General features: G+C 56.9%; 1 protein-coding gene across 1 annotated transcript in view; it reads right to left on the bottom strand.

Annotated features, from left to right (window-relative positions):
• The window catches only part of LOC116240883 (neurexin-2-like), a 126,975-nt gene that overhangs the window by 90,930 nt on the left and 21,540 nt on the right, over positions 1 to 14,505 (bottom strand). Inside the window, exon 6 of the mRNA XM_090129697.1 lies at positions 3,570 to 3,614. Within this exon, the coding sequence (XP_089985823.1) occupies positions 3,570 to 3,614 (45 nt within the window). The remainder of the gene's footprint in view (positions 1 to 3,569; positions 3,615 to 14,505) is intronic.

The following is a 14,505-nucleotide window of genomic DNA, read 5'->3' on the forward strand; positions in this document are numbered from 1 at the left end:
GATGGGGGACGGGGTGAATGAGGTTGAATGGGGAACGGAGTGAATGAATGGGGAATGGGGGTCAATGAATGGGGAAATTGGGGGTGAATGAATGGGGGTGAATGAATGGGGAAATGGGAGTGAATGGGGGTGATGGGGAACGGGGTGAATGAATGGGGGAGAATGGGGGTGTGAATGGGGGTGAATGAAGGGGGGGAAAGAATGGGGGGGGAATGAATGGGGAAATGAGAGTGAATGGGGGTGATGGGGAATGGGGTTGAATGGGGTTGAATGGGGAACGGAGTGAATGAGTGGGGAATGGGGTGAATGAATGGGGGTGAATGGAGAATGGGGTGAATGGGGTTGAATGGAGAACGGATGGGGGTGAATGAATGGGGTGAATGAATGGGGAAATGGGGGTGAATGGGGAACAGAGTGAATGAATGGGGAAATGGGGGTGAATGAGGGTGATTGAATGGGGTGTATGAGTGGGGGAGAGTGAATGGGGGTGAATGAAGGGGGAATGGGGTGAATAAGGTTGAATGGGGAACGGAGCGAATGAATGGGGAAATGGGGGTGAATGAATGGGGGTGAAAGAATGGGGTGCATGAATGGGGAAATGGGGTGAATGAACGGGGGTGAGAGAATGGGGAAATGGGAGTGAATGGGGGTGATGGGGAACGGATGGGGGAGAATGAATGGGGTGAATGAATGGGGTGAATGAATGGGGAAATGGGGGTGAATGAACGGGGGTGAATGAATGGGGTGAATGAATGGGGGAATGGGGGTGAAGGAATGGGGTGAATGGAGAATGGGGTGAATAGGGTTGAATGGGGAACAGAGTGAATGAATGGGGGAATGGGGTGAATGAATGGGGTGAATGAATGGGGAAATGGGGGTGAATGAATGGGGGAGTGAATGGGGGTGTGAATGGGGGTGAATGAAGGGGGAACGGGGTGAATGGGGTTGAATGGGGAACGGAGCGAATGAATGGGGAAATGGAGGCGAATGAATGGGGGTGAATGAATGGGGGTGAAAGAATGGGGTGCATGAATGGGGAAATGGGGTGAATGAACGGGGGTGAGAGAATGGGGAAATGAGAGTGAATGGGGGTGATGGGGAATGGGGTGAATGAATGGGGTTGAATGGGGAACGGAATGAATGAATGAATGGGGGAATGGGGGTGAAGGAATGGGGTTGAATGGGGTGAATGAATGGGGTGAATGAATGGGGTGAATGAATGGGGGTGAATGAATGGGGAAATGGGGGTGAATGAATGGGGGAATGAATGGGGGTGTGAATGGGGTGAATGAAGGGGGAATGGGGTGAATGGGGTTGAATGGGGAATGGATGGGGGTGAATGAATGGGGTGAATGAATGGGGAAATGGGGGTGAATGAATGGGGGTGAATGAATGGAGAACGGAGTGAATGAATGGGGAAATGGGGGTGAATGAATGGGGTGAATGGGGTGAATGAATGGGGTGAATGAATGGGGTGAATGAATGGGGAAATGGGGGTGAATGAGTGGGGGAGAGTGAATGGGGGTGTGAATGGGGGTGAATGAAGGGGGGACGGGATGAATGGGGTTGAATGGGGAACGGATGGGGGTGAATGAATGGGGGTGAATGAATGGGGGTGAATGAATGGGGAACGGAGTGAATGAATGGGAAATGGGGGTGAATGAATGGGGGTGAATGAATGGGGGTGAATGAATGGGGGTGAATGGGGAACAGAGTGAATGAATGGGGAATGGGGGTGAATGAATGGGGGTGAATGAATGGGGGTGAATGAATGGGGAATGGAGTGAATGAATGGGGAAATGGGGGTGAATGAATGGGGTGAATGGGGGCTGTGGGGCGCGGGGGGGGGGGGCGTTAGTAGGGGTGGGGGGGGGTCAGGCGGCCCCGAGTGAGAGGGGAACGCGAGTGTGCAAAGCGAGTGTGCAAAGCGAGTGTGCAAAGCGGGTGTGGGGGCCGTGCGAGGCATGCGGGGGGGTTGTGCACACAGGCATGCGGGGGGGGGGGCACCGGGGCGGCTTGCACGCGCGTGTGCAAATGTGGGCACCGATTTGCTACCGTCCATCTGCACCGTGCGCCTTGCACTGACGTGCACCATCACTGCCCTTTGCACGCTCACCTTGACCGACTCAATTCTGTGCACACTTGCCTCACATCATCACTCCCTTGCACACTCATTTATCACCAGCAGGCGGCATTTTTTCACGCTCACCCCTTGCACACTCAACTCGTACCACAGCCACCCTTTACACACTCCCTTCTGACCGGCAGCACCATTTGCACACTCACTCCCCACTCTCAGCGCGGCCCTTTGCACACTCAACCCCTTGCACACTCCTCAACAGCGCCTTTTGCACTCATTTCTCACCACCATCGCCTTTGCACACTCACTCCCCACCATCAGAAACCTTTGCACACTTGACTTCTTCCACACTCACTGTTCACTACCATCCCCCTATGCACACCCACCCGCTTGCACACTCATTTTCACTAGATGAAAGCTTGGCCCCTTGCACACTCAATTGTAATCACCTCTCCCCTTTGCACACCCCCTCCCCACAACAGAGCCGTTTACACACTCACTTCTTTGCACACTCACTTTGCACCACCACCTCCCTTTCCACACTCACTCCCTGCCCTCAGATCAATTTACACACTTATCCCCTTGCACACTCACTCCCCAGCAGCAGAGCCCTTTGCACCCTGACTTCCTTGCACACTCACTTTGCACCATCACCTCCCTCTGCACACACACTCCCGCAACCTCTTGCACACTCACTCCCTATCTCCAGAGCCGTTTGCACCCTTGCCTCCTTACACACTCACAACCTTCAGAGCCATTTACACATTCGTGACCATCAGCTCCGTTTGCACGCTTACCCGCTTGCACACTCACTTCTCCCCACCACCTCACTGTGCAAACACCATCTTGCACGCTCACTCCCCATCTCCAGAGCCGCTTGCACCCTCGCCTCCACACACACTCACAACATTCATAGCCCTTTGCACACTCACTCATGATCAGATCCACGTGCACGCTTACTCCCTCGCACACTCACTTCTCCCCACCACCTCACTCTGCGCACACCCTCTCGCACGCTCACCTCTCGCAACCAACCTTTGCACACTCACCCCCCCCCCCACTCGCACGCTCCCCTCCCCACCATCGGAGCCCTTTGCACACTCGCGGCTCCCCGCATCCCGGCAGTGTTAGTGCCGCGCAGCCGTGCAAAAAAACAAACCACAAGCCGTGCAAATCGCGTGCAAGTGGGTGGGGGGGGGTGTGAGAAACGTGTGTGCGTGTGGGGGGGGGGGGGGTGGGGGGGGGGGCGACCCTGATTGCGCCGCTTCCGTCCCCAAAACGGGACCGGGGGGCGTCGGTGGGGGGGGGGGGGGGGGGGGCGATGTTTGAGGAGGGGGAGGGGGGCGATGTTTTGAGGGGGGGGGCAAAGGGGGGTGGGGGGGTAAAAGGGGGGGGGTCCCAAAAAGCGCCGTTCCGCCGGCAGAGCCAAAAGGCGGCGATTTGTCCCCAAAAAGGGCGGCGGAGGAGCGGAGCGCAGCGCGGTACCGACCCGGTAGTGCAGAGCGTTTACCAGTGCGTGGCCGCTCCCGGAGCGCTTTGGGGCCAAACAGCGGGAAAACGGGAAAAACGAGAAACGCGTTACGGGGGGGGGGGCCGGGGGGGGGTTGGAGGGGGGGGTTTGAGGGGTTTTGGGGGCGTTTGGGGCGTTTTTGGGGGGTTTTTGGGGGAGTTTCGGGGGGCGATTTGGGGGTGATTTGGGGACGATTTGGGGTTTTTGGAGAGGGGTTGGGGGCCAATTGGAGTTTTTTGGGGGGGTTTTGGGGGGTTTGGGGGGGATTTGTGTTTTTTGGGGGATTTGGGGGTTTTTTGGAGGGGGATTTGGGGGGTTTTGGGGGAGTTTCGGGGGGCGATTTGGGGGCGATTTGGGTTTTTTTGGAGAGGGGTTGGGGGCCAAGTGGAGTTTTTTGGGGGGGTTTTTGGGGGGGTTTTGGGGGGGATTTGGGGTTTTTTGGGGGGGGTTGGGGGGGATTTGGGTTTTTGGGGGGGATTTGGGGTTTTTTGGAGGGGGATTTGGGGGGTTTGGAGGGGTTTTGGGGGAGTTTCGGGGGACGATTTGGGGGCGATTTGGGTTTTTTTGGAGAGGGGTTGGGGGCCAAGTGGAGTTTTTTGGGGGGGGGTTGGGGTTTTTTGGGGGGGCTTGAGGGGGATTTGGGGTTTTGTGGGGGATTTTGGGGTATCTTTGGGGAAATTGGGGGGGCTTTGGGGGGGCGTTTGAGTTTTTTGGGGGGGGGTTTGGGGAGCGATTTTTGTGTTGGTCGGGGGGGGGCAGAGCGTTTACCAGTGCGTGGCCGCTCCCGGAGCGCTTTGGGGCCAAACAGCGGGAAAACGGGAAAAACGAGAAACGCGTTACGGGGGGGGGGGCCGGGGGGGGGTTGGGGGGGGGGGTTTGAGGGGTTTTGGGGGCGTTTGGGGCGTTTTTGGGGGGTTTTTGGGGGAGTTTCGGGGGGCGATTTGGGGGTGATTTGGGGACGATTTGGGGTTTTTGGAGAGGGGTTGGGGGCCAATTGGAGTTTTTTGGGGGGGTTTTGGGGGGTTTGGGGGGGATTTGTGTTTTTTGGGGGATTTGGGGGTTTTTTGGAGGGGGATTTGGGGGGTTTTGGGGGAGTTTCGGGGGGCGATTTGGGGGCGATTTGGGTTTTTTTGGAGAGGGGTTGGGGGCCAAGTGGAGTTTTTTGGGGGGGTTTTTTGGGGGGTTTTGGGGGGGATTTGGGGTTTTTTGGGGGGGGTTGGGGGGGATTTGGGTTTTTGGGGGGGATTTGGGGTTTTTTGGAGGGGGATTTGGGGGGTTTGGAGGGGTTTTGGGGGAGTTTCGGGGGGCGATTTGGGGGCGATTTGGGTTTTTTTGGAGAGGGGCTGGGGGCCAATTGGGAGTTTTTTTGGGGGGGGGTTGGGGGGTTTTGGGGGGGTTTGGGGTTTTTGGGGGGATTTGGGGGGGAGATTTGGGGTTTTTTGGGGGTTTGGGGGGTTTTTTGGGGAGTTTTGGGGGTTTTTTTGGGGGGGATTTGGGGGTTCTGGGGGCGAATTTGGAGGGCAGTTGGGTTTTTTGGGGAGGTTTTGGGGAGTTTTTTGGGGGGATTTGGGGTTTTTTGGGGGGAGTTTGGGTTTTTTCGGGGGCGAATTTGGGGTTTTTTGGGGGGGGATTTTTGGGGTTTGGGGAGATTTTGGGTTTTCGGGGGAGGATTTGCGGTTTTTGGGGGGGTTTTGGGGGAGTTTCGGGGGGCGATTTGGGGGCGATTTGGGTTTTTTTGGAGAGGGGTTGGGGGCCAATTGGAGTTTTTTGGGGGGGTTTTGGGGTTTTTTGGGGGGGCTTGGGGGGGATTTGGGGTTTTGTGGGGGATTTTGGGGTATCTTTGGGGAAATTGGGGGGCTTTGGGGGGGCGATTGAGTTTTTTGGGGGGGGGGTTTGGGGAGCGATTTTTGTGTTGGTCGGGGGGGGGCAGAGCGTTTAGCAGTGCGTGGCCGCTCCCGGAGCGCTTTGGGGCCAAACAGCGGGAAAACGGGAAAAACGAGAAACGCGTTACGGGGGGGGGGGCCGGGGGGGGGTTGGGGGGGGGGTTTGAGGGGTTTTGGGGGCGTTTTTGGGGGGTTTTTGGGGGGTTTTTGGGGGAGTTTCGGGGGGCGATTTGGGGGTGATTTGGGGGTTTTTGGAGAGGGGTTGGGGGCCAAGTGGAGTTTTTTGGGGGGGTTTTTGGGGGGGTTTTGGGGGGGTTTTGGGTTTTTTGGGGGGGGTTGGGGGGGATTTGGGTTTTTGGGGGGGATTTGGGGTTTTTTGGAGGGGGATTTGGGGGGATTTCGGGGAGTTTCGGGGGGCGATTTGGGGGTTTTTGGAGAGGGGTTGGGGGCCAAGTGGAGTTTTTTGGGGGGGTTTTTGGGGGGGTTTGGGGTTTTTGGGGGGATTTGGGGGGGAGATTTGGGGTTTTTTGGGGCCTTCGGGGGTTTTTTGGGGAGTTTTGGGGGTTTTTTTGGGGGGGATTTGGGGGTTTTGGGGGCGAATTTGGAGGGCAGTTGGGTTTTTGGGGGAGGTTTTAGGCGTTTTTTGGGGGGGATTTGGGGTTTTTTGGGGGGGTCGGGGGCGAATTTGGGGTTTTTTGGGGGGGATTTGGGGGCTTTGGGGAGATTTTGGGTTTTCGGGGGAGGATTTGGGTTTTTTGGGGGGTTTTGGGGGAGTTTCGGGGGGCGATTTGGGGGTGATTTGGGTTTTTTTGGAGAGGGGTTGGGGGCCAAGTGGAATTTTTTGGGAGAGGGGTTTTGGGGGGGTTTTGGGGGGGTTTTGGGTTTTTTTGGGGGGGTTGGGGGGCTTTGGGGAGATTTTGGGTTTTTGGGGGGGATTTGGGGTTTTTTGGAGGGGGATTTGGGGGGGTTTGGAGGGGTTTTGGGGGAGTTTCGGGGAGCGATTTGGGGGTGATTTGGGGGTTTTTGGAGAGGGGTTGGGGGCCAAGTGGAGTTTTTTTGGGGGGGGTTTTGGGGTTTTTTGGGGGGGCTTGGGGGGGATTTGGGGTTTTGGGGGGGATTTTGGGGTATCTTTGGGGAAATTGGGGGGGCTTTGGGGGGGCGTTTGAGTTTTTTGGGGGGGGGGTTTGGGGAGCGATTTTTGTGTTGGTCGGGGGGGGGCAGAGCGTTTACCAGTGCGTGGCCGCTCCCGGAGCGCTTTGGGGCCAAACAGCGGGAAAACGGGAAAAACGAGAAACGCGTTACGGGGGGGGGGGGGGCGGGGGGGGGTTGGGGGGGGGGGGTTTGAGGGGTTTTGGGGGCGTTTGGGGCGTTTTTGGGGGGTTTTTGGGGGAGTTTCGGGGGGCGATTTGGGGGTTTTTGGAGAGGGGTTGGGGGCCAAGTGGAGTTTTTTTGGGGGGGTTTTGGGGGGGGTTTTGGGGGGGTTTTGGGTTTTTTTGGGGGGGTTGGGGGGGATTTGGGTTTTTGGGGGGGATTTGGGGTTTTTTGGAGGGGGATTTGGGGGGATTTGGGGGGTTTTGGGGGAGTTTCTGGGGGGCGATTTGGGGGCGATTTGGGGGTTTTTGGAGAGGGGTTGGGGGCCAAGTGGAGTTTTTTGGGGGGGGGTTTTGGGGGGTTTTTGGGTTTTTTGGGGGGGGTTGGGGGGGATTTGGGTTTTTGGGGGGGATTTGGGGTTTTTTGGAGGGGGATTTGGGGGGATTTGGAGGGGTTTTGGGGGAGTTTCGGGGTCGATTTGGGGGCGATTTGGGTTTTTTTGGAGAGGGGCTGGGGGCCAATTGGGAGTTTTTTTGGGGGGGGGTTGGGGGGTTTTGGGGGGTTTGGGGATTTGGGGGGGGAGATTTGGGGTTTTTTGGGGCTTTGGGTGGTTTTTTGGGGGGTTTTGGGGGTTTTTTGGGGGGGGATTTGGGGGTTTTGGGGGCCGAATTTGGAGGGCAGTTGGGTTTTGGGGGGAGGTTTTAGGCGTTTTTTGGGGGGGGGATTTGGGGCTTTTTGGGGGGGTTTTGGGGGGGTTGGGAGGGAATTTGGGGTTTTTTCGGGGGGGGATTTTTGGGGTTTGGGGAGATTTTGGGTTTTTGGGGGGGGATTTGCGGTTTTTTGGGGGGTTTTGGAGGGGTTTGGGGGGCGATTTGGGGGCAATTTGGGGGTTTTTGGAGAGGGGTTGAGGGCCAAGTGGAGTTTTTTGGGGGGGTTTTGGGGGGGTTTGGGGGGGCTTGGGGGGGATTTGGGGTTTTGGGGGGGATTTTGGGGTATCTTTGGGGAAATTGGGGGGGCTTTGGGGGGGCGTTTGAGTTTTTTGGGGGGGGGGTTTGGGGAGCGATTTTTGTGTTGGTCGGGGGGGGGCAGAGCGTTTACCAGTGCGTGGCCGCTCCCGGAGCGCTTTGGGGCCAAACAGCGGGAAAACGGGAAAAACGAGAAACGCGTTACGGGGGGGGGGGGGCGGGGGGGGGTTGGGGGGGGGGGGTTTGAGGGGTTTTGGGGGCGTTTGGGGCGTTTTTGGGGGGTTTTTGGGGGAGTTTCGGGGGGCGATTTGGGGGTTTTTGGAGAGGGGTTGGGGGCCAAGTGGAGTTTTTTGGGGGGGTTTTGGGGGGGGTTTTGGGGGGGTTTTGGGTTTTTTTGGGGGGGTTGGGGGGGATTTGGGTTTTTGGGGGGGATTTGGGGTTTTTTGGAGGGGGATTTGGGGGGATTTGGGGGGTTTTGGGGGAGTTTCTGGGGGGCGATTTGGGGGCGATTTGGGGGTTTTTGGAGAGGGGTTGGGGGCCAAGTGGAGTTTTTTGGGGGGGGGTTTTGGGGGGTTTTTGGGTTTTTTGGGGGGGGTTGGGGGGGATTTGGGTTTTTGGGGGGGATTTGGGGTTTTTTGGAGGGGGATTTGGGGGGATTTGGAGGGGTTTTGGGGGAGTTTCGGGGTCGATTTGGGGGCGATTTGGGTTTTTTTGGAGAGGGGCTGGGGGCCAATTGGGAGTTTTTTTGGGGGGGGGTTGGGGGGTTTTGGGGGGTTTGGGGATTTGGGGGGGGAGATTTGGGGTTTTTTGGGGCTTTGGGTGGTTTTTTGGGGGGTTTTGGGGGTTTTTTGGGGGGGGATTTGGGGGTTTTGGGGGCCGAATTTGGAGGGCAGTTGGGTTTTGGGGGGAGGTTTTAGGCGTTTTTTGGGGGGGGGATTTGGGGCTTTTTGGGGGGGTTTTGGGGGGGTTGGGAGGGAATTTGGGGTTTTTTGGGGGGGGATTTTTGGGGTTTGGGGAGATTTTGGGTTTTTGGGGGGGGATTTGCGGTTTTTTGGGGGGTTTTGGAGGGGTTTGGGGGGCGATTTGGGGGCAATTTGGGGGTTTTTGGAGAGGGGTTGAGGGCCAAGTGGAGTTTTTTGGGGGGGTTTTGGGGGGGTTTGGGGTTTTTTGGGGGATTTGGGTTTTTGGGGGGGATTTGGGGTTTTTTGGAGGGGGTTTTGGGGGCGTTTGGGGCGTTTTTGGGGGGTTTTTGGGGGAGTTTCGGGGGGCGATTTGGGGGTTTTTGGAGAGGGGTTGGGGGCCAAGTGGAGTTTTTTGGGGGGTTTTGGGGGGGGTTTGGGGTTTTTTGGGGGATTTGGGGGGGAGATTTGGGGTTTTTTGGGGCTTTGGGGGCTTTTTTGGGGGTTTGGGGGTTTTTTTGGGGAGTTTTGGGGGTTTTTTTGGGGGGGATTTGGGGGTTTTGGGGGCCGAATTTGGAGGGCAGTTGGGTTTTTTGGGGAGGTTTTGGGGAGTTTTTTGGGGGGGATTTGGGGTTTTTTGGGGGGGGGTTTTGGGGGGGTCGGGGGTGAATTTGGGGTTTTGGGGGGGATTTGGGGGGTTTGGGAAGATTTGGGGTTTTTGGGGGGGCATTTGGGATTTTTTGGGGGGGTTTGGGGGAGTTTCGGGGGGCGATTTGGGGGCGATTTGGGTTTTTTTGGAGAGGGGTTGGGGGCCAAGTGGAGTTTTTTTGGGGGGGGTTTGGGGTTTTTTGGGGGGGTTTTGGGGGGGGTTTTGGGGGGGTTTTGGGTTTTTTTGGGGGGGTTGGGGGGCTTTGGGGAGATTTTGGGTTTTTGGGGGGGATTTGGGGTTTTTTGGAGGGGGATTTGGGGGGTTTGGAGGGGTTTTGGGGGAGTTTCGGGGGACGATTTGGGGGCGATTTGGGTTTTTTTGGAGAGGGGTTGGGGGCCAATTGGAGTTTTTTGGGGGGGGGTTTGGGGGGGATTTGGGTTTTTGGGGGGGATTTGGGGTTTTTTGGAGGGGGATTTGGGGGGATTTGGGGGGTTTTCTGGGGGGCGATTTGGGGGTTTTTGGAGAGGGGTTGGGGGCCAAGTGGAGTTTTTTGGGGGGGTTTTTGGGGGGGTTTTGGGGGGGATTTGGGTTTTTTTGGGGGGGTTTGGAGGGATTTGGGTTTTTGGGGGGGATTTGGGGTTTTTTGGAGGGGGATTTGGGGGGTTTGGAGGGGTTTTGGGGGAGTTTCTGGGGGGCGATTTGGGGGCGATTTGGGTTTTTTTGGAGAGGGGTTGGGGGCCAATTGGGAGTTTTTTTGGGGGGGGTTTGGGGGGTTTTGGGGGGTTTGGGGTTTTTGGGGGGATTTGGGGGGGGAGATTTGGGGTTTTTTGGGGCTTTGGGGGTTTTTTGGGGAGTTTTGGGGGTTTTTTTGGGGGGGATTTGGGGGTTTTGGGGGCCGAATTTGGAGGGCAGTTGGGTTTTTTGGGGAGGTTTTAGGCGTTTTTTGGGGGGGATTTGGGGCTTTTTGGGGGGTTTTGGGGGGGTTGGGGGCGAATTTGGGGTTTTTCAGGGGGGATTTGGGGGCTTTGGGGAGATTTTGGGGGAGTTTCGGGGGGCGATTTGGGGGCGATTTGGGGTTTTTTGGAGAGGGGTTGGGGGCCAATTGGGAGTTTTTTGGGGGGGGGTTGGGGTTTTTTGGGGTTTTTTTGGGGGATTTGGGGGGGGACATTTGGGGTTTTTTTGGGCTTTGGGGGGTTTTTTGGGGAGTTTTGGGGGTTTTTTTGGGGGGGATTGGGGCGAATTTGGAGGGCAGTTGGGTTTTTGGGGAGGTTTTAGGCGTTTTTTGGGGGGGATTTGGGGTTTTTTGGGGGGGTTTTGGGGGGAGCTTGGGTTTTTTTGGGGGCGGATTTGGGGGGTTTGGGGAGATTTGGGGTTTTTTGGGGTGGATTTGGGTTTTTTGGGGGGTTTGGGGGGAGTTTCGGGGGGCGATTTGGGTTTTTTTGGAGAGGGGTTGGGGGCCAAATGGGGTTTTTGGGGGGGATTTGGGGGTTTTGGGGGGGATTTTAGGGGGGCTTAGGGGCTTTTTTTGGGGGGGGATTTGGGGTTTTGGGGGGGGATTTGGGGCTTTTGGGGGGTTTTTCGGGATTTTGGCTGTTAGGAGCTTATGGGGCCACAGTGTTATGGGGTCATGGGGCTGTTAGAAGGTTGTGGGGCCGCAGCGTTACGGGTTTATGGGGCTGTTAGAAGGTTATGGGGCCGCAGCGTTATGGGGTTCTGGGGGTGTTAGGAGCTTATGGGGCCACAGCATTATGGGGTCATGGGGCTGTTAGAAGGTTATGGGGCTGCAGTGTTATGGGGTTATGGGGTCATGGGGTTATGGGGTTATGGAGTTATGGGACTGCAGCGTTATGGGGTGCTGGGGGTGTTAGGAGCTTATGGGGCCACAGTGTTATGGGGTCATGGGGTTATGGGGTTATGGGGTTGCAGTGTTATGTGGTTATGGGGCTGTTAGGAGGTTATAGGGCCGCAGCGTTACGGGTTTATGGGGCTGTTAGGAGCTTATGGGGCCGCAGTGTTATGGGGTCACGGGGCTGTTAGGAGCTTATGGGGCTGCAGTGTTTCGGGGTTATGGGGTTATAGGGTTTTGGGACTGTTAGAAGGTTATGGGGCCGCAGTGTTATGGGGTTCTGGGGCTGTTAGGAGATTATGGGGCTGCAGTGTTTCGGGGTTATGGGGTTATAGGGTTTTGGGGCTGTTAGAAGGTTATGCGGCCACAGTGTTATGGGGTCATGGGGTTATGGGGTTATGGGGTTATGGGGTTGCAGTGTTATGTGGTTATGGGGCTGTTAGGAGGTTATAGGGCCGCAGCGTTACGGGGTTCTGGGGCTGTTAGGAGCTTATGAGGCTGCAGTGTTTCGGGGTTATGGGGTTATAGGGTTTTGGGGCTGTTAGGAGCTTATGGGGCCGCAGTGTTACGGGGTTTGGGGGCTGTTAGAAGGTTATGGGGCTGCAGTGTTATGGGGTCATGGGGTTATGAGGTTATAGGTCTGTTAGAAGGTTATGGGGCCGCAGTGTTATGGGGTTCTGGGGCTGTTAGAAGGTTATGGGGCCGCAGCGTTATCGGGTTCTGGGGGTGTTAGGAGCTTATGGGGCCACAGCATTATGGGGTCATGGGGTTATGGGGTTATGGGGCCGCAGTGTTACGGGGTTTGGGGGCTGTTAGAAGGTTATGGGGCCGCAGTGTTATGGGGTCATGGGGCTGTTAGAAGGTTATGGGGCCGCAGTGTTATGGGGTTATGGGGTGTTAGGAGCTTATGGGGCCTCAGCATTATGGGGTTCTGGGGGTGTTAGGAGCTTATGGGGTCACAGTGTTATGGGGTCATGGGGCTATTAGGGGGTCATGGGGCTGTTAGAAGGTTATGGGGCTGCAGTGTTATGGGGTCATGGGGTTATGAGGTTATAGGTCTGTTAGAAGGTTATGGGGCCGCAGTGTTATGGGGTTCTGGGGCTGTTAGAAGGTTATGGGGCCGCAGCGTTATCGGGTTCTGGGGGTGTTAGGAGCTTATGGGGCCACAGCATTATGGGGTCATGGGGTTATGGGGTTATGGGGCCGCAGTGTTATGGGGTTTGGGGGCTGTTAGAAGGTTATAGGGCCGCAACGTTACGGGGTTCTGGGGCTGTTAGAAGGTTATGGGGCCGCAGCGTTACGGGGTTCTGGGGCTGTTAGAAGGTTATGGGGCCGCAGCGTTACGGGTTTATGGGGCTGTTAGAAGGTTATGGGGCCGCAGCGTTACGGGTTTATGGGGCTGTTAGGAGCTTATGGGGCTGCAGTGTTTCGGGGTTATGGGGTTATAGGATTTTGGGGCTGTTAGAAGGTTATGGGGCCGCAGCGTTACGGGGTTTTGGGGCTGTTAGAAGGTTATGGGGCCGCAGCGTTATGGGGTCATGGGGCTGTTAGAAGGTTATGGGGCCGCAGCGTTACGGGGTTCTGGGGTTGTGGGGTTGTGGGGTTACGGGGCCGTGTTAGTGGGTCCGGCCAAGCGGTGTTAGTGGGGTTAATGGCACAGGGAAGCGCCGGCTGTCCCCAGGGTTGGGGTTGGGGGGGGGGGGGGGTGGCTCTGGGGGTCCCCAAATGCCACCGTTGTGCACAGGTGGCCCCATAGGGTGTCCCCAAGTGTGGTGGTGGCCCCATAGGGTGTCCCTGTCTGATGGTGGCCCTATTGGGTGTCCCCAAGTGTGGTGGTGGCCCCATAGGGTGTCCCTGTCTGATGGTGGCCCCATAGGGTGGCCCCAAGTGTGGTGGTGGCCCCATAGGGTGTCCCTGTCTGATGGTGGCCCCATAGGGTGTCCCCAAGTGTGGTGGTGGCCCTTATGGTGGCCCCATCTGATGTCCCCAATCTGATGTCCCCATATGGGGTCCCCATATGACGTCCCCGTCTGATGGTGGCCCCATATGGTGTCCCCAGGTGTGATGGTGTCCCCATATGGTGTCCCCAGTCTGATGTCCCCATATGGTGTCCCCAATCTGATGTCCCCAATCTGCTGTCCCCATATGGGGTCCCCATGCGACGTCCCCATCTGATGGTGGCCCCATACAGTGTCCCCATACAATGTCCCCATATGGGGTCCCCATCTCATGTCCCCATCTGATGGTGTCCCCAGGTGTGATGGTGTCCCTTATGGTGTCCCCAATCTGATGTCCCCATACGATGTCCCCATATGGTGTCCCCATAAGATGTCCCCATCTGATGGTGTCCCCAGGTGTGATGGTGTCCCCAATCTGATGTCCCCAATCTGATGTCCCCATATGGGGTCCCCATGCGACATCCTTATCTGATGGTGGCCCCATAGGGTGTCCCCATACAATGTCCCCATATGGGGTCCCCATACAATGTCCCCAGGTGTGATGGTGTCCCTTATGGTGTCCCCAATCTGATGTCCCCATACAATGTCCCCGTATGGTGTCCCCATAAGATGTCCCCATCTGATGGTGTCCCCAGGTGTGATGGTGTCCCCATATGGTGTCCCCAATCTGATGTCCCCATGTGGGGTCCCCATACAACGTCCCCATCTGATGGTGGCCCCATAGGGTGTCCCCATACAATGTCCCCATAGGGTGTCCCCACAGGGTGTCCTCAGATGTGATGGTGTCCCTTATGGTGTCCCCATTTTATGTCCCCACATGGTGTCCCCAGGTGTGATGGTGTCCCCATATGGTGTCCCCATACAATGTCCCCATATGGTGTCCCCATACGGTGTCCCCATATGGTGTCCCCATACAATGTCCCCATAGGGTGTCCTCAGATGTGATGGTGTCCCTTATGCTGTCCCCGTCTGATGTCCCCATATGGTGTCCCCATATGACGTCCCCATCTGATGGTGTCCCTTATGGTGTCCCCATACAATGTCCCCGTACGGTGTCCCCATATAATGTCCCCATATGGTGTCCCCAATCTGCTGTCCCCATATGATGTCCCCATATGGTGTCCCCAGGTGTGATGGTGTCCCATTATGGTGTCCCCATGTGATGTCCCCATATGGTGTCCCCAGATGTCTCCATGTGTCCCCAGATGTCCCCAAATGTCTCCACGTGTCCCCAGATGTCCCCAGATGTCTCCATGTGTCCCCAGATGTCCTCAGGTGTCCCCAGGTGTCTCCACATGTCCCCAGGTGTCCCCAGATGTCTCCATGTGCCCCCAGATGTCCCAGATGTCTCCATGTGTCTCCAAATGTCCCCAGATGTCCCCAGATGTCTCCACATGTCCCCAG

The sequence above is a fragment of the Phasianus colchicus genome, chromosome 37 (genome assembly GCF_987193195.1).
Source record: "Phasianus colchicus chromosome 37, bPhaCol1.hap1.1, whole genome shotgun sequence".
NCBI classification, from domain to species: Eukaryota; Metazoa; Chordata; class Aves; order Galliformes; family Phasianidae; genus Phasianus; species Phasianus colchicus.